Source organism: Macaca thibetana, chromosome 11, assembly GCF_024542745.1.
Source record: "Macaca thibetana thibetana isolate TM-01 chromosome 11, ASM2454274v1, whole genome shotgun sequence".
NCBI lineage: Eukaryota > Metazoa > Chordata > Mammalia > Primates > Cercopithecidae > Macaca > Macaca thibetana.
The window spans coordinates 44,015,904-44,039,426 of record NC_065588.1 but is presented as its reverse complement, the minus strand read 5'-3'; the positions used below and the strand labels follow the sequence as shown (position 1 = coordinate 44,039,426).

The following is a 23,523-nucleotide window of genomic DNA, read 5'->3' as shown; positions in this document are numbered from 1 at the left end:
GCGGGCAGCGCAGGGGGTGTGACAGCTCCCGCCCGGACCGGAGCCAGCGCAGCCTTGCTTCAGCGCCCGGTGCCAGCTGGCTTCTTCGTCTGGGACGAAGGCGGAGGCTTGGGGCTCCTTGTCGCCGGTGGCTGGGTGGCGTCCCCCCACCAAGCCCCCACCCCTCTACTCACCCAAGAGGAGCTCTCCACCGAGCTCTGCATCCTGCTGCCCTGGCAGCCGGTCCAGCTAGGCACTGGCCCCGTTCGCTGTACCTGGACTTACCCACCGGCTCCCTCCCGATTCCCTTATCAAAGCTGATGGGGGTCGCTGGGGACCGCCCAGCCTTTTGTTAGAGCCTGCACTGCTGTGCGAGCTTGAAAAGAAACATGAAGGTGGGTAAGGTGGGGTCAGGGTTGAAGAGGAGCAGGAGAGGGCGGGAGAGGAAGCTGACACGGTGGGGAGTTTGGGTGGGAGAGAGAGGGTTGGTAAGGGCTGAGGAGGAGGGGAGAAGGGTTTGAGCAGAAGCTGCATTTCTGGGAGACCCAGTGAATCTACAGCCTCATACTGGGAGGTGGTGGAGATCCCTGCAGGGGCATGGGCAGTGAGATGGGACAGAATTCCAAAGAGGACTAAAAAGGGCCTGATCTTTTCCAAGAGCCAGCTGGAGACCCCTAAGTGCGCCAGACCGGCAGGCCCCAGTAAAGGTCTTCCTGTTCCTCCCCCCAGCTCCTGGCAGGGCTGCAGCACCTCCGCCTGACCAGTCCAGAGGACTCTAAGGAAGTAGTTCTGCCTGGGGCAGTTGAACTGTGGTCCAGCTGCTCCAGTCCCGTCCCATGGCTGTCCACTTTCCTCCCTGTGTCACAGGTGGGCTGGCCAGGTGAGAGCTGCTGGCAGGTGGGCCTGGCTGTGGAGGATAGCCCAGCTCTGGGAGCACCGCGGGTGGGACCCCTCCCTGACGTGGTGCCGGAGGGGACACTACTCAACATGGTGTTGAGGAAGATGCACCGGCCCCGAAGCTGCTCCTACCAGCTGCTGCTGGAGCACCAGCGTCCGAGCTGCATCCAGGGGCTGCGCTGGGTGAGTCCCTTTCACCTGCCCAGGTGCCAGGGTCAGTACCAGGGCTAGAGGGGGGCCTGGATCGTGGCTCGGTGTGCTGCTGGTGGTCCAGCTTGCTCTGGGGGTGTAGAGTGGTACAGCTGCCGTAGACAGTGGGTCAGGAAGCTTGTCTGCAGTATGCGTGGGTGGCTCACACACGCATGGGCATAGGGGGAAGGGGAACGGGATTTGTTCTCTGTCACCTCTGTGAGCCAGGCATTGAGTGAGGTGCTTGTGTGTTCTCTCCAGGTGAAGGTGGGAGGTATAGGGGCCAGGTCAAGGGGTTGGAGTGAGGTAAGCTTGGTTACGGTTCTTGGGTACGTCACTGTGGCAGCATTCTCCTTTAGTGAGTTACTGAACTGTGCTAATTCTGTGTTTTGGGCTTGGGGTGAGGTGGTCATGTGGACGCTGCTTGGTACCTGCCTTTGGGGTCTCAGGGAAGGATTCTGAGACATTTGGAGAATCTGAGATGACCGAAGTGCCCTTTGCTAGTGAGAAACATTTCTGGACCTGAAAGAATGAAGGAGAGAGCAGGAAGGGGAAAGAATGGTGGGATTTGGGAGGCAAGATAATGGGTGTACTATCCAAATCGGCAGAGACTAAATAGAGTAGCTTAGCTTGAGATTCAGTTACATCTTTACTGCATGTGTCCACCCGGGTTTCGCTATGTTGCCCAGGCTGGTCTTGAACTCCCAGGCCCAAGCAATCCACCTGCCTTGGCCTCCCAAAGTGCTAGTATTACAGGCGTGACCCACCGCGCTTGGCCAGGAGAGTTCATTTCTTTTTTCTTTTTCCTTTCTTTTTTTTTTTTTTTTAACTGGAGTCTTCCTCTGTCACCATGCTGGAGTGCAGTGACGCCATCTCGGCTCACTGCAACCTCCGCCTCCCAGGTTCAAGCGAATTCTCCTGCCTCAGCCTCCTGAGTAGCTGGGGCTACAGCTGTGCACCACCATGTCCAGCTAATTTTTGTATTTTTAGTAGAGATGGGGTTTCACCATATTGGCCAGGATGGTCTCGATCTCTTGACCTTGTGATCCACCTGCCTCAGCCTCCCAAAGTGCTGGGATTACAGGCATGAGCCATTGCACCTGGCCGAGAGTTCATTTCTTATTGGCAAGTGCTTTCTAGTAGAATAACCACTACCTTCTCCCTCCTTCCCCCTACCTTGCCCAACTGCCATTTACGCTGAGGCTGAGTTGAAAAAACTGAGACCCACCAAGATGAGGGGCTCCTCTTTGCACTCAGAATTGAGAGGAGAGTCCAGTGTCAGTACTGGTAGAGCTGTTCTCTACTAGGGTCTTCCTTATCATGAACCTGGGTCCTCCCCCGCTACCCCTCCAGCTCTCTTCTCTGGGTCATTGGCTGTACCTATTGCCTGGAGCCAGTGGGCTGGAACCCTCCCTCCCTCTTTCCCTCTTAGGCTATAATTATTTGTGCATTTCCTGTCCCCTTCCCAGCTTGTAGAGGCAAGGTAGGGGGTAGGGAGAAGGTCAGGTGCCAGGACAATGAGGTCACTGGAGGATCCCCTGGGACCTGAAGTCTGGGAGGGAGTGGAGGAGGCCACCAGGCTGTTTCCTGACTCCCCTCAGCCCCCAGAAATGAAGGGCTGGTGTGCGTGGGGAGGCTGGAGAGGTGGGGGTGAAGGTTGCTGGAGTGTAAATGGGGTCAAAGGCGCAGAAACAAGGCCCTTCCCTGCCAGGTGGGCGTTGGTGACTAGAGGGAACTTAGATTTTTAGTGTTTAGAGGCAGGCGGCTGCTCCCTCTTCTGATGACCATCTTTGGGGACTGGGGTGGGGAGGTTTCATTCCATCATTCCTGTGTTTGAGAGGCTCTGGGTACCTGTGAAGCTGTACCTCTTACCTCTTGATGATGCCTTTAGCCCAGGGAAGGCTTCCATGAGGGAATGAATGAGTGCCAGCTGTGAGCACGCACACCCACGGTAAAGGGGTGGAGCCCGAGTCCCAGGAAGACAGCACTGCCAGTTATTGATGCCAGACCTCCCTCTTCGAAAGCCAAGGGGAAAACCCATTAACCTCCCAGAGAAGAAGTCTGAAGACAGCTCTTTCCGTTCCTACCTAGACCAGGACAAGAGAAAATGCAGGCGGGTTACAGTAGGAGAGCTTGCAGTTAGATACAGACTAAGATAAGACTTAACAGCTATGGCAAAGGTGACACTGGAATGGAATGGAAGAACATCTTTGGAAAACATGAGGGGGGAGGTGAGACCTTGTCTGATGTCTGGGGGCAGGGGCAAGATCAGTGACCTCTGGTGGGTTCTGTTAGCTCAGGGAAGTCTGAGATGATTCTCTTTGTGCGACTGTTTTTGGGGAAGTGACCCTATTTTGTAACTCAGAGAACACACTTTCATCCAATCTGTCCAAATAATAGCAGCAGCTAATAGTTATACAGTACTTATGTGCCAGACATTATTGTAAGAGGTTTACCTTTATCATATCAAATAATTCTCACAACAGCCCTGTGAGATAGGTATTAATGTCATCATCTCCATTTTATAGATGTGAAAATGAAGTCACAGAGAGGTTAAGTGACAGGTTCAGAGTTACACAGCTGCTAAGTGACAAAGCTGGGCTTTGGTCCTAGGCAATCTGGCTGCAGAGTCCAAGCTCATAACCACATAACCACCACGCTGCACTTCTCTCTTGCTACAAATAGTAACACTGACACCTTAAGGCATCACCTCACCCCATGCACCCTTCCCCTGTCCCACCACAAGCAGCTTTAGCCTAACATGTTAGCTATGGCCCAAGGGAACTGGTCTGACAGGTCCCCAGGCTGTCTGGCTCTGTGCCTGTCTCTCCAGCCCGGCTCTGACATTCAGTGACAGGGAGTGAGGGTGGGGCAGGCCACAGTGCTGGTGCCAGGGGAGTTAGCGCCTCCTCTTCCACCCTGAAACCTTTCTGTTCAGGAATGAAAGGAGGGAGTGGGTGAGGACCTTCACCTTGACCCATATCAGCTACTTCTTCCCAACTGAGAACCCTGAAACTGACATGGTATAGCTTTTTTTTTTTTTTTTTTTTTTTGCACTGTGTCCTGATAATAGGGCCCATCATGAAATAATAACATCTGATCAAGTCAACTAACATTTACTCAGTAGTTACTATGATCCAGGCACCATTCCAAGTACTTTATATTATTAACTTTTTGATCCTCATAACCCTTTGTGATAGGTACTATTCTTATCATCAACCCCAGTTTACAGACGAGGAAACTGAAGCACTGAGAACTTCAGTAATCAGCACGAGCTCGCATAACCAGATGGTAATGCAGAAGCTAGGATTTGAACCCAAGCATCTGGCTGTGGAGCCCATACACTTGACCACTGACCTTGAATAGCAGCCCTCTCTCGCCCCCATCCTAGAAGGTTGCCATGCACACAAACATCCTGGGGGCACAGAAAGGGTAGAGTAACAAACCTATCTACCTTTGTCTAACCCAGTGGTTTCCAAACTTACTTGCCCACGCAACTTGCCTGAAGGCGGAATACCTCTACTGTCTGTGTCCATAGCACAAAGCTGAGGAAACATGGGGATAGGCATCATGGGAGACGGACGGTAGGGCGTAATGCTAAGAGCATGGCCTTTGGAATCAGACAGACACAGGTATGAATCCTGGTGCCCTTACTGACCAACAGTTAGGGCAGGTTGTAGAACCTTGGAGCTTTCTTTCCTCTAGCTGTGAAATAGGAAACAAATACCTACCTCTGGGGTCAGCACCAGTAGCAGAGTTACTCAGTAGAATCTTACCTTTCTAAATAGTTGTGTGATCTCTCTGGGCTTTTGCTTTCCTTGTCAAAATGAGAGGGATTCCTTAAGGTCCCTTCCTCCGTGCTCATGGGCTAGGGCCTATTCTCTGACCTGCATGCTCATCCCCTGGGGGAGGACAGGAAATGACCAGCCTGGCCATGTGACCCGGCACCTCCCCTCCTAATGTGCCCTCTTCCAGGTCAGAATAATACCAGGAAGGGGCTGGTGCTGGAGCCTGGGTTGTGGGCTCCAGTGGGAGTTGGGGCAGGGACTGGGGCCACCTGGGCATTTTGACATGAACAACAACAAGTCATTAGCACTCAGGCACTGTTTGTTCCTACACAGGGGGCTGGCTGGGTAGCATTCCTGCCCTTCCTCCCTTCCCTGGCTCCTCCTCCTCCTCATTTCCTGTCGTTAAGTCTCCGGGGCTCTGTGTCTGGCACTGGGCTCGGCCCCATGACCCGGGCAGGGATACCCTTGGGACACCTAGTGACTTCCGCCCAGCCCTGGGCCAGGCGCCTGCGCATGCCAGACCTCAGGCCTCTGCCTGGGCACGCAGTGCCAAGATGCCTGTGCTCAGGGCCCTGCCAGCACCAGGCCTGGTTGTACTGCAACTCCCCGGCAGGTCCTTTTCAGGGACCCGAGGGCAGATGGGAAGCTAGGAGAGAGTTGGCTGGTGAGGGGAGAGGAAAGGGGTAGGTGGGGTGGGTGTGGGGAGACTGAGAATGGGAGCACTTCTGGGTGGGAACTTGAACTTCTCCACAGCTGTCTGGCTGTCCCAAGTGTGCACGACTGAGTTACACAAGGTACCTCACCTCCAGGCTTTTATTTCCTCGTAAGTCACAGAGGACAGACAATGCCTGCTCTGCCTATTTTACGTCTGATCCTATTTTACATGAGATCCAGTGAAATCAAGGGGGTGGTTGTGCTTTGTAAACTGTAAAGTGCTTCGTAAACTGTACAGTGAGCTCTTTGAGACGGCTCATAGACGGTAGAGCATCTTGTCCAGAGATGCCCACAAACCCCAGTTCTCAGGTGGCAGGAAGAGAAGGGTTGTGAGGGGCTTTCTTGGCCATTATTCCAGGGTATACAGGCCCGGGAATTCCAAATGGCTTGATTGTTACCAAGGGCAGGGAATCCTTACTAAGCAGTGTTTCCGTGACAAAGTGCGTCTTCCTGAGCCAGTCCTGTGTGCCACCAAGGACTTATTCACTCTTGCAGGGCATGGGCTAGCAACATCTCAGAGAAGAAAGACGCTTTCCAGCAAGCAGCCCCACCCTAATGCCTCACAGATGAGTACTAGCTAACATGTGCATACAGCTCTATGCCAGGCAATGCTTTAAACATTCGACGTGTAGCAGCTCATTTAATTCTCCCAAAGCCTCATGAGTTGGTATCATTAGTACTTTATAGATTTTATTGTTAAGGAAACTCAGGTCGGGAGGGAGAGGTTAAATCACTTGTTTCAGGTCACATCTTCAATCAGTAGGGGAGCAGATTTGAATCCAGGAGCCTGGCTCCAGCATTTGTGTTTTTAACTACCAGGCTGATCCGAGGCCCAGAGATGGCAAGAGACCTGCTCACGGGCCTGTGGAAGGGCACAGAAGCTGGCTGGGGACCAGGCCTGTGACCCCAGCCCAGGAGCAGTCGTTCCTAGGCTTCCTGAGCTGCTCACATCCTGGCTTCCGTCTCACGGGCCTTCTTATCTCATGTTCTCATGCTTCTTTCAGCTCCTTCACTTCTTTCCCCCAACAGTGGCAGTTCACCTGGGGGTGTGGGCACCCCTGGGCCCTGAGTAAGCAGAATGGGTGCCTTGGGGCTCTCATCTGTAAGGAGGCAGTCTTTGGGTTGGGTCTGGTGATCGGGATGGCAGGGTGGGAAGAGGCGATGCCCGAGGCACAGGGTGCTGAGTGAATATTTGTTTATTTGCTGAATAAATGGCCACATGGATGCATTTGGGGTTGGGGCCTAGGCAAGGGTGGAAGTGATGGGGGAGGGGAGGTATCCAAGAGCTGGGCTTGAAGGCCTCACACTGATGTGCACACTTTCCCTGCTGCCTCCAGACACCACTCACCAACAGCGAGGAGTCCCTGGATTTCAGCGAGAGCCTGGAGCAGGTAGAAGCCTGGGTGGGGTGGAGCTGGGACAGGCAGCACCATGAGGGGTTCAGAGCCTGAATCACTGTGCTCTTCCTCCCTCCAAGGCCTCCACAGAGCGGGTGCTCAGGGCTGGGAGGCAGCTGCATCGGCAACTGCTGGCCACCTGCCCAAACCTCATCCGAGACCGGAAGTACCACCTTAGGCTCTATCGGTGAGTGGAGGCCCTGCTGCGTCCCTGCCCAGCCTCCCTGCTTTCTCTCCGTTCCACTCTATTTCAGGCACCTGGGCCTCACCCTGCTTCTAGCAGAGGGACGAACCAGGCTTGGGCCTCAGAGGGTGCCTTTCTAATGCAGAGTTCCTCCCTCTCCCTGCCACCCTCCTTCCACTGGCCTGTCCCCTTCTACCTTCCATAGGCAGTGCTGCTCTGGCCGGGAGCTGGTGGATGGGATCTTGGCCCTGGGACTTGGGGTCCATTCCCGGAGCCAAGTTGTGGGAATCTGCCAGGTGCTGCTGGATGAAGGTGCCCTCTGCCATGGTGAGCCCGAGCCCAGGGTGGGGTGCCCCGGGCTGGGCTGGGCAGTGATGGGGACAGGACAGGGCAGTCCTGGGAAGCAGGCATTACTTGGGGAGTGCTGACGGGTGGCATTGCTGTGGGGTTTCATATCCACATGGCCTCAATTTCCTCTCCTTCCCCACGCCTGGGCCTCTGCCCCCCAGTGAAACACGACTGGGCCTTCCAGGACCGAGATGCCCAATTCTACCGGTTCCCCGGGCCCGAGCCCGAGCCCATGGGAGCTCATGAGATGGAGGAGGAGTTGGCTGAAGCTGTGGCCCTGCTCTCCCAGCGGGGGCCTGACGCCCTGCTCACTGTGGCACTTCGAAAGCCGTGAGTCAGAATCCCTGCACCCCGTGACCCCAGACCCCACACAGCACTCAGATTCCGTGGTTTCTCACACTGATCTCTGGGGACATCCCTCACCTGTTGTGGAGGGAAGGGAACCTGGCTGGCCCAGAAGCCCCTGGCCCTGACTGCCATGGACTCACTGTGTGACCCGGATCCCTCCACACTCCCAAACCGACCCCAAGTCAGTTTCTTCCTCTGTAAATGAGGGTGTTGGGCCAGGGGGATCTCTGAGGACCCTTCCCACTCAGAGACACAGTTGTGGCTGAAAGCAAGGGAGTTTTGGAAACTGCAGTCCGGTGGGTCCAGGTTCAAATTCCAGCTGGACCGGCTACTGGCTGGGTGACCTTGAGCCTCCCCATGCTAGTTCCTGTTCTGTCAAGTGAGGATAATTGAACTGCTCCTTAGGCTTGTTGTGAAACAATGCATGCAAAATGCTCATCACAGGTGCTGCCACATGTGCGCACTCAGTAAAGGTTAGCCGCTGCTGATAACCATCGCTGCTGAGGCACTGTCTGGGCTTCGGCTGGGTGGGTAGAGTGGCTCCCTGCGCCTGGCGGGCCCACAGTTCACGGTGTGCTCCCATCCCTCCTGTCCCTGCAGCCCAGGTCAGCGCACGGATGAAGAGCTGGACCTCATCTTTGAGGAGCTGCTGCACATCAAGGCTGTAGCCCACCTCTCCAACTCGGTCAGTCCCGCCCCTCCCAGCCCTGCCCTGTCCCAGGCATCTCCTCTTCCTGTGACTTCCCTGAAACTCAACTGCTGGGCCAGAGGGCATTTCTCCACTTCCATCTGTGGCTGGAAATTTTCAGTCTGATTTCTTGCCCCCAGCGCTACTCTGTCTGAAAATCCTTCCGCCTCTCTCAGCCCATTTTCTCCACTTGCTTTGTCTCCTGCCAAATCCTGGAAACACCTGACCTGGCCACATTTCTGTCCCTCAGCACTTGTGTCTTTGGACCTAACCACACCCCTAGCAAAAGCCTGGCTGCTCTGCACATGAACTTGTCACCACTGACTCTCCTATCTCCACCACACAGGTGAAGCGAGAATTAGCGGCTGTTCTGCTCTTTGAACCACACAGCAAGGCAGGGACCGTGTGTAAGTCCAGCAGGGCACAAGAAGCCAGGCACAGGGCCTGAACATGGGCAGAAGGATGTGTGAAGGAGTGGTAGGTGCCAGGAGGGCCTGGTCTGAGGTATGCCTCTGTCAGTGTTCAGCCAGGGGGACAAGGGCACTTCATGGTACATTATCTGGAAGGGATCTGTCAACGTGGTGACCCATGGCAAGGTGAGCCCTCCCTCCTCCCCGCCCCAGTGCCCTGGGTCCTAACTGCTCCCTGGTCCGTTCCTCATGGGTAGTGCCTTTGTTAGTCTACTGCTGCTGACCCTCTGTGTCTCCTGTCTGGGTTGTTTTCCTGCTGTGGGTCTGTCCTGGCAAGGGCTGGGGCTGGCAGGGGTGGGCTGAGACTGAGGCCTGGCTGCAGGGGCTGGTGACCACCCTGCATGAGGGAGATGACTTTGGACAGCTGGCTCTGGTGAATGATGCACCCCGGGCAGCCACCATCATCCTGCGAGAAGACAACTGTCATTTCCTGCGTGTGGACAAGCAGGACTTCAACCGTATCATCAAGGTGCTGCTGCTGGGGTCGGGGAGGGCAGGGGCCGTTCGTCCAGAGAAGTGATGTGGGGCGAGGAGTAGGGACCAGAGCAGAGGGCCTGTAAGAAGCAGGGCAGGTAGGAGACGCTGGGCTATGACGGCTGGCAGTGGGGACCATGGCCCTGGGTATGTGTGAGAAGGTGAAGCCCATAGGGCACAGCAGGGGTTCAGCGAGACCAGTGACCTCAGGCGCAGTGTGGGAGACCAGGGGAAGGATGGGTGTGCACGGGGCAGGGGACTAGGCTGTGGGGCAGGAAGGATGCATGGAAGGAAGGGAAGGCTGAGGAGGTGGAGCCAAAGTCAGAGGTGGGAGAAGGGCTGTGGGTCCCTGTGGGACCCTCATGGGGCTCAGGGGCTGGAATGAAGGAGGTAGATGAGAGGGTCTAAAGCTGGAACATCATGTGTTGAGCATGGGGTGCGGCCTTTTCTCCAGGATGTGGAGGCAAAGACCATGCGGCTGGAAGAACATGGCAAAGTGGTGCTGGTGCTGGAGAGAGCCTCTCAGGGCGCCGGCCCATCTCGACCCCCAACCCCAGGCAGGAACCGGTAACATACCTGCCATGCTCCCTCTCCACACTGTCTCTCCTTTCATTTCCCAGTCTTTGCTCCCTTCCCCTGTGTCATATCCCTGCCCTCTGGCCACCCGTGGATGGAGAGGTATTGAGGGACCAGGATGCACCCGCTGAGTCAGTCTCTTCCCTGCCCTAAGGTGGGACGGGCTGGCTAATCGAGAAAAATGATGTAATTGGTTATTGATGTCTGCCCAGGTGTGGGAGTGGGGAGTGGTGGCACCAGTGCCATAGATTGGCCATTTCTGCTAGGTATACAGTGATGTCTGGTACCCCAGAGAAGATCCTAGAGCTCCTGTTGGAGGCCATGGGACCAGATTCCAGTGCTCATGACCCAACAGGTAAGGGCAAGAGACAGCCTGCCTGCTTTCTGACGCATTGGGTGGTCCATGCAGCCTGGGAGAGAGCCAGGTACCCTGCATCTGACCTCACCGAATGCTGGATCGGTCTGTACAGTGGTTGGCAATAAGTCCTCTTACCTGTGCTCTTGGCTTAGTGGGGAGCACTATCACAGGGGCTGGACACTGCTGGTACCTTGCAGGTGGTGGGATGTGGGGAAGGGTCCTTCCATCTGTCCATACACCTGTGCTCAGCAGACTTGGCCTCTGAAGCCTCCTCCCATCCCCCTACCCTGTCCTACAGAGACATTCCTCAGCGACTTCCTCCTGACCCACAGGGTCTTCATGCCCAGCGCCCAACTCTGTGCCGCCCTTCTGCACCAATATCCTTCCAGCCCCACGGGGATGGTGTGTGTAGGGGATAGGATGGTGCATAGGGTTGAGAGAATCTTACCAGTGTGGCTGTGCTGAGTCCTCTAAATGCCAGCCTGCTGCCAGGCCCAGCTTGCCTGGGGCCTGGGCATCCTGCCCGTCCTTTGCCTCAGGTGGGTGGCCCTGGTTGGATATTGTGGTTCCCTTGACTGGTGCCCACCTTCCATGCGGAGCCTGCGGGTGGCAGTGAGCAGGAGCGCAGCACCTACATCTGCAACAAGAGGCAGCAGATCCTGCGGCTGGTCAGCCAGTGGGTGGCCCTGTATGGCTCCATGCTCCACACTGACCCTGTGGCTACCAGCTTCCTCCAGGTACCTGGGAGTGAGGCACAGCAGGGCTGGGCTGCCCGGGGTGGACACAGCTACAGCCATCTCAATGCATCTTGGCTCTTCTTAGAAACTCTCGGACCTGGTGGGCAGGGACGCCCGACTCAGCAACCTGCTGAGGGAGCAGTGGCCAGAGAGGCGGCGACACCACAGGTGATGCTTTGATTCCGTTAATTTGTCATTTCCATAACTGGCAGTGCCACGGGGACCAAGAGCATATGCTCTGGAGTCAAGCACTTGGCTTCAGATCCAGGCTGAACCACTTACTTCAATTCCTTGTTCTTATCAGTCCCCTTGCTGTTCACCCTCACGCCACACGTCCATCCATTCTCATGCGTCATGCACTCATTCATTTATTCATTCTCATATCCTGAGTGTACCTGCTGTTCTCACTTCCTCCATTGGGCATGCATTTATTACCAAATACCCTCAGTGCCAGTTTCTGCCAGCCCCGCCCAGTACATTTCCTAGACTTTACCTTCACCCTTGCAGGTGTTCCCACGGGAGCAGCTGAGATTCAGGGGGATCGGGAGCTCATCTGAAACAGCACTTGATCTGAAACCCTGGGTCTCCATCTGCCTTTAACTTTTTCCTTCCCCTCCTGGCCTTGGAAAATCACAAAGTCCAGGGGCCTGGTTTCAAGACCGTGTTTGCCCCTCTTTATGTGATACTTACCTGGTCGTGCTTACCTCTGAACCACTGGTGAGGGCCGGGGGGAATCCAGAGCCCCAGGGGCCTCCCTGCTGCTGGCCCAGGAATACCCGGGCTTGCTCACCTCCCTTCTCTCTTGTCTGCAGGTTGGAGAACGGCTGTGGGAATGCATCTCCTCAGATGAAGGTGTCTGCCTGGCCCCAGCTTCTTTCCTCTGCTCCTCCTGGACTGCAGGCCCCTCCTTCACCCCCTGACCCTGAGGGGCTCTGTGTGCGTGGGAAGCTCTCCTCCCACAGACACACCCTTGGGTCTGTGACAGGTGTTCACAGGGCCCTTGCTGCATGTGGTGCCCTGGGCCAGGCCGTGCCCGGAGGCGCAGAGGCCTAAGGCGGTCTCCCTCCTCCCCCACTCCCTGACTCCATGGGCCTTTTATTCCTTTTGGGAGGTAATTCATGCCCACAGGTAGAGCCTGGGAGATAAGGAATGGTGGTTGGAGTTGGCCTCTGAGGCCCACAGGGCTCCTGGTGGCCAGTGCTATGGGAGCTCAGAGGAAGGCGAGGCCCCTCCCTGGAAAGTCAGAGGTGGCCCCAGGCCATTCTCAGCTGGGGCTTAAAGGGAAGCAAAGAGGGGACGAGAAGATGTGACTGCAGCCAGGATTTGAGAAGATGTGACTGCAGCCAGGATTTGGTTGAGGAATGGTGGTAGAAAGAACTGGAAAGGTAGATTGGGTTGGTGGTGGGGAGGGCTGCACTGGGAATAAAATCCAGGGGCCTCACCGGCCAGCAGGCTCCCCGTGCTCCCAGCCTACTGTGCGTCCCAGCCTCTGCCTGCTGGAGGCTCTCACTGGCTTCTTCTCCTCTGAAGGCTAAGCCTGTTATCCCCTCAGGACCTTTGTACTTATCCCTTAGCCTGGAAGCGTCTTTCTCTGGCTCTGCCTGACAGGATCCTTCTTGTTCTCATCTCAGCCAAATGCTGGGTTCCCAGACAGGCCCCCTCCCATCTCCCTATCTGGAGCACCCTCCCCTTTCTCCCCACCAGGCTCTGCCGTGGTGTCCTCTGTGATTTTCTTCAAAGCACTCTTGCCAGGTGGAGTTGTTTTCTTTGCCTACTTGCTTTCTGTCCTTTGGTCTCTCTCCCATCCCACTGGAGGATTGACTTCCCTCCTGTGGGCCCCCACCTCCGCTTCTCCTTGCTCACATGCTGCCTGGCTCTTGGCTGACGCTCAGAAACTGATGTGGGCTCGCCCTCGCGGGCTGGGCACTGTGCTAGGTGCTGATGCTGCACTTCAGCCCTGGCCTGTGGGGCTGCAGTCAGGCAAGGGGCAGAGCAGTTAAACAACCCGTGATGTGCAGTGGCACGGGACACTTTCCGTGAATCTGCACTGGAGTCGGCTCCTGAAAATGGGAGGGGAAGGGCCGACTCCAGTGCAGATTCAGGGAAAGTGTCCCATGTAAGCGACTACTGGAGCTGAGAGCTGCAGGGGGCGAGGGTGGAGGAAGAAGAGGATACCTGGCGGGCAAACCCAGGAGGAAAGGAAACCCAGGAGGAGGATCCCTGGAGGAGCGAGAGTGAGAGCAGGACCCCAGAGCAGGCAGGAAGTGGGCAGGGCCCCATGGGCCAGGGCCAGGGGGTCTGATCTTTGTCCTAAGAGCAGTGCAGACCACTGAAGGGGTTTGAGCCAAGGTTGGCAAAGTCTGATTTGTGTTTTGAATAGGTCAGCTAAAGAGCCTGGGCTTTCTCCAGCAAACAGTGGCCACCATTGAAGCCGAGGGCGGGAGCTTCACGGGGCTCTGGTCAGGCAGACTGGAGGAGGAGGGTTGGAGGCACCTGGGAGGGAGGAGGAGGAGCATAGGTGGGCCATTGGAGTAGATAAGGAGTGAGGCCTCGTGGGCAGGTGGAACTGAAATTAGCCTGGGCAGGGGAGGAGGGGGCATGGGAGACCCATTTCAAAGAAGAATCCTCAAAGCAAGATGACAAGCTACAGGAAGCGTGGAGGAGCCTGGAGCCTGGGAGAATGGCTGGGGAGCAGAGTGGTCTGGGAGGCAGGATGCAGGGATCCGATGGGTATATGGAGTGTGAGGTAATGGATCACTCATGTGGAAGGATCCAGGGGGTGTCTGAGACCAGGGTTTGGAAGAGAGTTCAGCACGGCTGGTAGTTTTGGGAATCACCCATGTACAGGCGACATATGAGGCAGTGAGGAACTCTGCAGGGGGCCCTGAGATTTGAAAATGTAGGGAAGAGCAATGGATTGAGGTCTGAACCTGGAGGATCTGCCATACGCAGAGCTGGGAGGAGGGACAGAGTCAGTACCAGAGTCGGAAAAAAGCAGGGTGGGAAGGGGAACCTGCATCAGGAGCCTTGCCTGGCAGGTGCTGCCCCACCAGCAGAGGCTTGGCAGTGGTTTCCACGCACTGCATCTCTGCGGTGGACTGGGACAGGGCCGCTGGCACAGTGTTGGAGCACAGAGAGGGAAAGGAGCAGCAGGGATTCCAACTCTGCCAGTTAGCAGCTGTGTGGCTTTGGGCATGTTACTTAACCTCTCTGAGCCTCATTTATTTCATCCATAAATGGAAATAATAATGCTTTTGTCAAAGGTGCATTGTGAATACTTAGATCCTCAGAATAATGCCTGGCTTGTAGCAAATGGTAGCTGGAGGGAAAGGAAGAAAAAATCCAAGTCAACAGCTGAAGAGTTTTCATATCAGAACTGCTCTGGACCTATCCGGCAGAGGCAGAAGCACACACACGCAGGGGCATGGATTTGCCCCGCCCTTAGACACGTTGTGTCTTCTCCTGGAGCCTTGGTCCCAGGTGCCTTACCTGGGCTCAGGTGAATGTGGCAGGCAGAGCCCTCTGGTGGTGTGAATGCTGTGTGGCGCCCGTGCTCCTGGTGACACGGGGCCCTCACAATCCCTCCCTCCATGCTCTCCTCTCGTCCTCCCAGTCTTATTTTCTCGTTCCTCTTCCTCCCAGGCCCGGAACTTGCCTGTTTGGCTCCCCAACCAGGACGAGCCCCTTCCTGGCAGCAGCTGTGCCATCCGAGTTGGGGATAAAGGTTGGTGGTCTGAGCCAGTTGGGCACACCTGACATCTGCACCCTGCTGTCTCCGCCTCTCTTGTCCTGCTGTCGTCGCTTTTGACCTGGGCGTGCCTGGGCCAAGGTGGCATGCTGTACTCCTCAGGGTCTGTGTTCCAGGCTGCTGGCCACATCTGCCTCCTGTACCCCTTTTTTTTGCTCAGGGCCTCCCCACCTGCAGCTCAGCCTCTTGGGGATTCCTCCCACCCTTACTGCAATAACTGCCCTGGGGTAGAGATCAGGCGGCCCTTCCCACAGTTCAGTCTGGTCTCCTCTTTAGTCCCCTATGACATCTGCCTGCCAGACCACTCAGTGTTGACCCTGCAGCTGCCTGTGACAGCGTCTGTGAGAGAGGTGATGGCGGCGTTGGCTCAGGAGGATGGCTGGACCAAGGAGCAGGTGCTGGTGAAGGTCAATTCTGCAGGTGGTGAGTTATGCCCCTGGATAGACCCCAAGGGAGGGTGGCCCCTCAGATCTGCACCCAGGTCCCCCAGTCAAGATCATTGTCATCATTGTCATCTTTCTCGTCTTCCTCAGTGTGAATGATGGCTAGCATTCATGGGAGGTGGAGTGCATCTATTCGAAGTGCATTTCATGCAGTGTGTAAGAACATGAGCTCTGGAGCCTGCTTCTTGCATTTGGCACCATCCCTTTAGCTCCTTATCTGTGTGTCCTCCGGCAGGGTACTTCATCTCTCTGTGCTCAGTTTTATCATCCGTAAAATGGGAATAGTAGGAGTACTTGCCCCCTGGAGGAACTGTGAGGATCAAATGAGTTCATCTATGAAAGCATTTAGAATGGCGCCTGGCACATAGTGATACATAACTATTAGCTGCTATTACTATCATCATTTGTGCTTAGTCATTTAATATGAAATAATAGCAATCTCATGAGGTGCAGGTACTTTTATCCTATTTTCAGACAAGAACACTGAAGCTCAAAGGGTGTGAGCTATTCCTCAAGCTCACACAGTGAGAGTAGCTGGTCTTGGAACTTAGGTAGTCTTCATTTGTTTAGTCACTCAGCAAACATTTTTGAGGATCAGCTATGAGCCAGCAATATGTTAGGAGCTGGAGATACCACAGCAGGTAAAACAGGTCAGCTTGATGGTTAAGAGCATAGACTGTGGACTCCCAGACGTGTGAAGGCATCTTAGGCTCACCATTTACTAGCTGTGTGATGCTGGGGAAGTTGCTTAACCTCTCTGAGCCTGCATTTCCTCACCTGTTAGATGAGGACTGTAATTGTATCTACCAAAGGGTTGTAATGGCTACTAAGTGAGCTAATGTGTGTAAAGCAGCACAGGGCCTGCCACAAAGTCAGTGCTGAGAACATGGTGGGCTCAGGATTATTAAGATGGGCCTCCAGAGAACCTGGAACATTCAAAACCACCATTCTCTGTGGAGGGCACGGGCCTGACAGCTGGAACCCAGGACAGACAAGAATTAGGGGCGTTCAAGAAGTGGGGATGAGAAAAGAAAAGTCTTCTCCATTCAGTAAGTGGGGAGAGTTGAAGGCCTCCTGTGTGCCCTGCCCTGGGAAGCACTGCCCTCTGCTGGCCATCTGGTGAGTTGCAGTTGCCCAAAGGGCATGTGTATTGAGACCCTACTATGTGCCAGGCACTGTTTAGAGCACTGATCGCCAAAGCACTTGGATTGACACCCATGTCAATAACCAATATTTAATTAAAACCCTCACCCCACGGTGTGAATATTTGTTTGTAAGTAATACACATATATTACTACATTAATATCATAATAAAGATAGATAAAATAGAAATTGATGGAGTAGAAATGCAAAGCAGGTAGAAAAAATAAATGTAAGTAGAAGAGCTCATATTTTCCCCGGGCACGTGAATGATCTGATGTGCCTAACTTTGGAGGCCACTGCTCTAGGGACTGGGAACTCAAGCACAGTCCCAGTCCATGAGGAGCTGATGAAAATCAACACCAAGGCTTATGTAAGACACTTCCCAGTTTTCAAAGAGCTTTTATACATAGCATATACTTATAGCTACTATTTATATACATTATTTTATTTGACTTATGAAATAGTCAGGGCAAGTCTTATTGTCTCCATTTTACCAGGGAGGAAAGTGAGGCTGAGGGAGGATCAGACCCTGCCCAGGTTCTTCCTGACTCACTGAGGATCTTTTCTCATTCTCTTGGATGTGCTTTCCTGGGCAGCGTGGCTGTGTGGGCACATGTACCTGTGTATTCTGAGCACCTGCCCAGGACTTCAACCCCGCTACGAGGAGAAACAACCTCCCAGCCTCCCAAACATCTCTTCCACCCTGTCCTCCAGCTGGTCCCTGGCCTCCCTCCCTTCCCCCACCCAGGCCGCCACTGCTGTCTTTGCAGATGCCATTGGCCTGCAGCCAGATGCCCGTGGTGTGGCCACATCTCTGGGGCTCAATGAGCGGCTCTTTGTTGTCAACCCACAGGAAGTGCATGAGCTGGTAGGGACCAGGCAGGGTGCCAGGGCCCAGGGAGGAGATCTATTTTGAGCCTGGAAGGGGTGGATTCTGGGGAGGGTCCCAGGGAGAAGAGGGAGGAAGGGCCTGGCTCTGGCTGCTGCTGGGTCCTCAGCACACAGAGGAAGGAGTGGGCTGCAGCTGATGGGGAAATTCCCAAGATTGTGCAGGGCAGGGGCTGGTAGCACTGGTTGGGAGCTCCCAAGGAGAAAGAGGAGGACCTGCCCTAGTTAGGGGTTCCCCAGGAGACAGGAGCCTAAAAGGAGGGGTCTCAGCACTGGAGAGCCCTATCCTCCAGCTGCTACAGCCCCTAGACACCCTCTACTCACCGCTCCTGCCCTCCTAACCCTCCTGCTAACATGAGCATAGAGTCCTTGCCCCAACCCTCTCCCCCTACCCTGTGCCTTTCCCTGGATTCCTCAGGCAGCCCCCTGAGCACTCTCCCACCCGCAGACCCCACACCCTGACCAGCTGGGGCCCACTGTGGGCTCTGCTGAGGGGCTGGACCTGGTGAGTGCCAAGGACCTGGCAGGCCAGCTGACGGACCACGACTGGAGCCTCTTCAACAGCATCCACCAGGTGTGGGAGGCAGAGCTGGGGGAGGAAAGCAGGCGGCGGGAGGCCCGGCTCGGCTCGGCATTCACTGACCTCGCCTGCTGCCCCTGCCCAGGTGGAGCTAATTTACTATGCGCTGGGCCCCCAGCATCTGCGGGATGTCACCACCGCCAACCTGGAGCGCTTCATGCGCCGCTTCAACGAGCTGCAGTACTGGGTGGCCACCGAGCTGTGTCTCTGCCCGGTGCCCGGCCCCCGGGCCCAGCTGCTCAGGAAGTTCATTAAGCTGGCGGCCCAGTGAGTCCCTGTCCAGCGGGTGGGGCGTGGCCAGAGTCCCTGGGCTACCTTTTCCTAAACCCCGCTCTTTGCTTAGTATGTTGCCAAATCTGCCACCCTATTTGTTCCCTGGGTCTCCTGGAGCCTCTGCCTTCCCACCGCATCCAGCTTGGGTCTCTGCAGAGGCTGGCCTGGCCGTTGTCTGGGGACACTGTGGGGGTGGCTGCTTCCCTCACCCTGAGGGTCTCTGGGTCTTCTGCTCACAGCCTCAAGGAGCAGAAGAATCTCAATTCCTTCTTTGCCGTCATGTTTGGCCTCAGCAACTCAGCCATCAGCCGCCTAGCCCACACCTGGGAGGTAGGTGTGGTTTAGAGGGCCCCCCTCCTGAGGTCAGGCCTCAGGCCCTCCTGGGAGTGCTGGATGGGGTTGGGCCTCCCCCAGAGCCGCGGCTCATCTGCCTCCCTTTCACAGCGGCTGCCGCACAAAGTCCGGAAGCTGTACTCTGCCCTCGAGAGGCTGCTGGTGAGTGCTCAGCCCTGCCTGGCCTGGCTCTGCTAGGATCAGCTTGGCTCAGCCCTGCCCTCCAGACATCCTCACTCTTGGCTTCCCCACAGCCCCTATACCTGTCCTTTGTCACTTTCAGGGTTCCCAACCTCGGCCCGGGGCCTAGCTCCGGCCTGTGAGTTTGGGGAGCTGGCTGAGGAGGGGGTGTTCAGCACTAGGATAGGGGTTGCATGGTGCACTCTGGCCCTCAGTGTGTGTCTGCATGGGGGCAGGAGATCCTGTGTGAAGACTGGGCTGGAGCATGTGGGTGTCCGGTCCTGGGGTCTGAGGTACCAGGGCAGCGTCAGGGGCTCCAGAGCCCAAGGGCCTGGCACGGAGCGCCCATGGTGCACCAGGGCCTGTCTGCCCCTCAGGAGCTCCGAGGGGCTTGTAGAACAGGCGAGGAAAGACTTGGGGGTGGAACCTCCCACCTCCAGGAACTTTTGAGGATTTGACTGTTCTGGAGAGAAGCAGAGAAGAGGTACTTCATCAGCATAGCCTGGGAGCTCTTGAGAGAAAATCCACCTCGTGGGGCTCAAGGGGTTCAAAGGAGTTTACTCTCCAGAGGGTGAAAGGGAGAGAGAGGGAGGGACAGAGAGAGACAGGGACAGAAAGGGACAGAGAGATGACAGAGACAGACTTTTCCAAGAAACTTGGGGCCCCTCTAAGTGCTGTGAATTTTCTCAGTGCTAATGGGAGGCTGGAAGCCCCGTGCTCGCCTGTGACAGAGCCTGGGTGAAACCTGGGGCTGAGGAGAGGCTGAGTTGGGGCCTCTGCACCTGCTGTGGGATGGGCATGTGGCCCCTCCTTGGTTGGGTGGGGTCTGTGGTGGCTTATGCTGTGTGCAACCCCCTCAGTGTGGCTTCTTCCCCTAGGATCCCTCATGGAACCACCGGGTGTACCGACTGGCCCTCGCCAAGCTCTCCCCTCCTGTCATCCCCTTCATGCCCCTTCTTCTCAAAGGTAACAGGGCTTCCTGCCTCCGTTCCCCCATTCCCACGTTCCTGCCTCTGTCCCCCCATTCCCACCTTCCTGCCTCCATCCCCCATCCCCCTTCCTGCCTCCATCCCCACATTCCCCTCTTCCTGCCTCTGCTCCCCCATTCCCCCTTCCTGCCTGTCCCCCCATCCCTCCTTCCTGCCTCCGTCCCCCGATTCCCCCTTCCTGCCTCCGTCCCCCATTGCCCCCTTCCTACCTCCGTCCCCCATTCCCCTCTTCCTGCTTCCGTTCCCCCATTGCCCCCTTCCTAACTCCGTCCCTCATTCCCCTCTTCCTGCTTCCATTCCCCCATTCCCCCTTCCTACCTCCATCCCCCATTCCCCTCTTCCTGCTTCCGTTCCCCCATCCCCCCCTTCCTGTCTCCGTCCCCCCATTCCCCCCTTCCTGCCTCCGTTCCCCCATTCCCCCTTCCTGCCTCCGTCCCCCATCCCCCCTTCCTGCCTCCGTCCCCCATCGCCCCCTTCCTACCTCCGTCCCCCATTCCCCTCTTCCTGCTTCCGTTCCCCCCCCATTTCCCCTTCCTGCCTCTGTCCCCACCTTCTCCCCTTCCTGCCTCCGTCCCCTCATTCCCCCTTCCTACCTCCATCCCCCATTCCCCTCTTCCTGCTTCCGTTCCCCCATCCCCCCCTTCCTGTCTCCGTCCCCCCATTCCCCCCTTCCTGCCTCCGTTCCCCCATTCCCCCTTCCTGCCTCCGTCCCCCATCCCCCCTTCCTGCCTCCGTCCCCCATCGCCCCCTTCCTACCTCCATCCCCCACCCCCCTTCCTGCCTGTCCCCCCATTCCCACCTTCCTGCATCCGTCCCCCCATTCCCCCTTCCTGCCTCTGTCCCTCCCTTCTCCCCTTCCTGCCTCTGTCCCCCCATTCCTCCTTCCTGCCTCCATGCCCCCATTACCCCTTCTTGCCTCCATCCCCCATTCCCTGCTTTCTGCCTCCATCCCCTGCTTCCTACCACCATCCCTCCATTCCCCCCTTCTTGCCTCCGTCCCCCATCCCATAGTTATCTGTGTGTGCCCTCACACTGTTGGAGAGATTACACCTCAAGTGCTGATGCCTCGGGGAGCGCAGAGATGAATTAGGAGTTCTTAGGCTGGAAGAATTAAGACATCCAGACAAATACGGGCTGCCTTTCAGGGCCTGAGAGATACAAGGAAATGCTGCTGGGGCCTGGAGCGGGCAGAGGCAGGGGCTCTATGGGGTGAGGTAGGCCCAAGGGAGCCGTTATGCCCTTCACCTTTTCGGGGCTACAGAGGGCAGAAGTTTGGGGACCTATGAACAAAACCTGTCTCTTTGCAGACATGACCTTCATTCATGAGGGAAACCACACACTAGTGGAGAACCTCATCAACTTTGAGAAGATGGTGAGTTCAGGGAGCAGGTGTTGACTACTAACATAGGTTGGGGGACGTGACTGTGGCCTGGGAAGGGGCAGGGCTTGGAGGCGGCTTAAACTTGTTATGAATAATATGAGGACGAATACTTACTGTGTAATAGCCCCTGCCTTATTCCACTGCAACTGGAAGGTCTGCCAGGGTGCCAGCCTCAGAGATCTCACGATTCAACAAGAGCCCTTCCAGCCCTCTTCTCTCTAAGCCTTTCTCACCTGGCTTCTGCCTCCTGTCCTCTGCCTGGTCCCCTCTGGGGTGAAGTACACATGACCCCAGCTCTTACAGCCCCTTATCCTTGGTTCAGAGGGAGCTTGGCCTCCCTGCTGCTGCACAGAGCAGGACAGGGTTTCTCCCTCAGGCAAGAGCTCATGTCCCGGTGTTGTCCACAGAGAATGATGGCCAGAGCCGCGCGGATGCTGCACCACTGCCGAAGCCACAACCCTGGTGAGAGGGCGGGTCCCCGGGGCGGGCGGTCCCCCACCCTACATCATCTGTGAAGCTCCAGGGTGGCCCTGACTCCGTGACCCCTCCCCACCCCCCACAGTGCCTCTCTCACCACTCAGAAGCCGAGTTTCCCATCTCCACGAGGACAGCCAGGTGGCGAGGATTTCCACATGTAAGTGGCTGGTGGTGGGGGGTGGGCGGGGAGGGAGTCCTCATGGTAGTTACTCATGGCTGGCACATCCTGGGCACTTGCCATGTGCCAGACACAGAGCCCGGCCCTTCCATACATGATGCTGATAATGTTCAGACTCTGTGCTCTGAGCCACAGGACTCTTCTGTCCCCTCACCTGTGGGGTGGGCAGGGACAGCAATCTTTAGGAATTGGTGATGGGAAGTGGTTGGTGGGTGGTGGAGAGCAAGAAGGCAGATGTGATATGGCTTCTTGGAGGGGGAAACGTTGAGTTCCACAAAGGGACGTCGGTGCCTCCCTGACCGCTCTCCTCCACCAGGCTCGGAGCAGTCCCTGAGCACCCGGAGTCCAGCCAGCACCTGGGCTTATGTCCAGCAGCTGAAGGTCATCGACAACCAGCGGGAACTCTCCCGCCTCTCCCGAGAGCTGGAGCCATGAGGAGGGGCTGGGACTAGAGCTGGAGCAGGCACTTGTGGTCTGGAAAGCCAGGGCGTGCCGGGCCAAGATACCCACAGGCTGGCCACAGCTGAGCAGGGCTCTCTGTGGAGTGGACTCGAGTCCCTGGAGCAGGCAGCGTGGAGGCAGCCGTCCCCTGTGATGACTGGCAGCTAAGGAGGACCTCGGAGTGGACCCAAGCCGGGAATAAGGAATGACCCAAGGCCAAGGAAAGGGGGACAGAGAGGCCCCAGGAGTGGGTGGAGAGTGGAGTGCGCTGGGATGTTGTGTGCAATAGAGAGCTCTCCACACCAGGTGTTTACCAGATTCTGTGCCTCTGGCTTTGTTGTCCAGCCTGGCCTGCAGTTTGTTTTCACAGTGGACACAGAGAGAGAGAGGCTGCATGTGTGTACCGTGTGTGGCAAGGGCAGGGCCTTGGCCTGGGGCAGGGGCCCCCTGCTTTCTTTCTACAGCATCTGAGATAAACATCGGGCGGTGGGGCTTGGGGCTGCGAGCCTGTGCAGTGGTCCCTGAGAAGCTTTATTGTTTTTGTTTTTGCTTTTTTTTTTTTTTTGAGACGGAGTCTCGCTGTGTCACCCAGGCTGGAGTGCAGTGGCGCGATCTCGGCTCACTGCAAGCTCCGCCTCCCGGGTTTACGCCATTCTCCCGCCTCAGCCTCCGAGTAGCTGGGACTACAGGCGCCCGCCACCACGTCAGGCTAATTTTTTGTATTTTTAGTAGAGACGGGGTTTCACCATATTAGCCAGGATGGTCTCGATCTCCTGACCTCGTGATCCACCTGCCTCGGCCTCCCAAAGTGCTGGGATTACAGGCTTGAGCCACCGCGCCCGGCCGAGAAGCTTTATTGTTACTATCAACATAGTAGTGTGCTCCAGGCCAGCCTGGAGGGGGCGTGGCAGGGAGGCTGAGGCCCCGCCCCCTGGGAAGGAGCTATGGAGGAGAAGCGGCCCCATGCTGGCCACGGGCCAGGCCGGGTCCAAGATCCTGATGCCACCCAGATGGGCCTCCGGGGCTCTGGCCACAGGGCGGGCTGGAGCCTGGAGCCCCTGTCAGCAGCCAGCCAGGGTAACCATAAGCTCCCCATGGTGATCCAATATGACTTTACAGTCCAGATGTAACTGGCAGCTTCCTCCCTACTACAATCCCTGCTGCTCCACACTTGAGCTCATCCTGGCCTGTTGGGTGGTGTTCAGGCTTCTGGGGTCTTCTGGGGGTGGCTTGTGATAGAAACAATGCTGAAGCTTCCATGGAGAGCCCATTGCTTGTTGAGGCCTGACAGACTTCCAGGAAATCAGGGTTTATCATCAGTG

At 56.4% G+C, this 23,523-nt stretch overlaps 3 protein-coding genes across 8 annotated transcripts in view; 1 reads left to right on the top strand and 2 right to left on the bottom strand.

The window, feature by feature from the left end:
* The window catches only part of SLC48A1 (solute carrier family 48 member 1), a 1,155,028-nt gene that overhangs the window by 23,730 nt on the left and 1,107,775 nt on the right, over positions 1-23,523 (bottom strand). The gene's annotated exons all lie outside the window — the stretch shown is intronic.
* TMEM106C (transmembrane protein 106C) overlaps positions 1-23,523 on the bottom strand; it is a 259,203-nt gene that overhangs the window by 215,680 nt on the left and 20,000 nt on the right. The gene's annotated exons all lie outside the window — the stretch shown is intronic.
* Positions 88-22,506, top strand: RAPGEF3 (Rap guanine nucleotide exchange factor 3). Of its 3 annotated transcripts, none has more exons than XM_050746867.1 (28): positions 88-374; positions 847-1,059; positions 6,905-6,958; positions 7,045-7,151; positions 7,354-7,475; positions 7,658-7,826; positions 8,445-8,529; positions 8,879-8,939; positions 9,052-9,128; positions 9,325-9,471; positions 9,931-10,043; positions 10,319-10,407; positions 10,709-10,787; positions 10,997-11,147; positions 11,233-11,315; positions 11,960-11,999; positions 14,790-14,871; positions 15,172-15,318; positions 17,252-17,349; positions 17,818-17,943; positions 18,035-18,216; positions 18,462-18,552; positions 18,667-18,717; positions 19,614-19,701; positions 21,032-21,096; positions 21,513-21,567; positions 21,668-21,739; positions 22,077-22,506. In XM_050746867.1, the coding sequence occupies exons 1-28, from the start codon at positions 369-371 to the stop codon at positions 22,193-22,195; spliced, it is 2,772 nt and encodes a 923-aa protein (XP_050602824.1). In that variant the 5' UTR covers positions 88-368; the 3' UTR covers positions 22,196-22,506. The 3 variants fall into 3 exon arrangements, with proteins under 3 accessions (XP_050602824.1, XP_050602823.1, XP_050602825.1); XM_050746866.1 differs by having other exon boundaries at positions 307-374; positions 709-1,059; XM_050746868.1 differs by lacking the exons at positions 88-374; positions 847-1,059; positions 6,905-6,958; positions 7,045-7,151 and having other exon boundaries at positions 7,394-7,475; positions 7,681-7,826.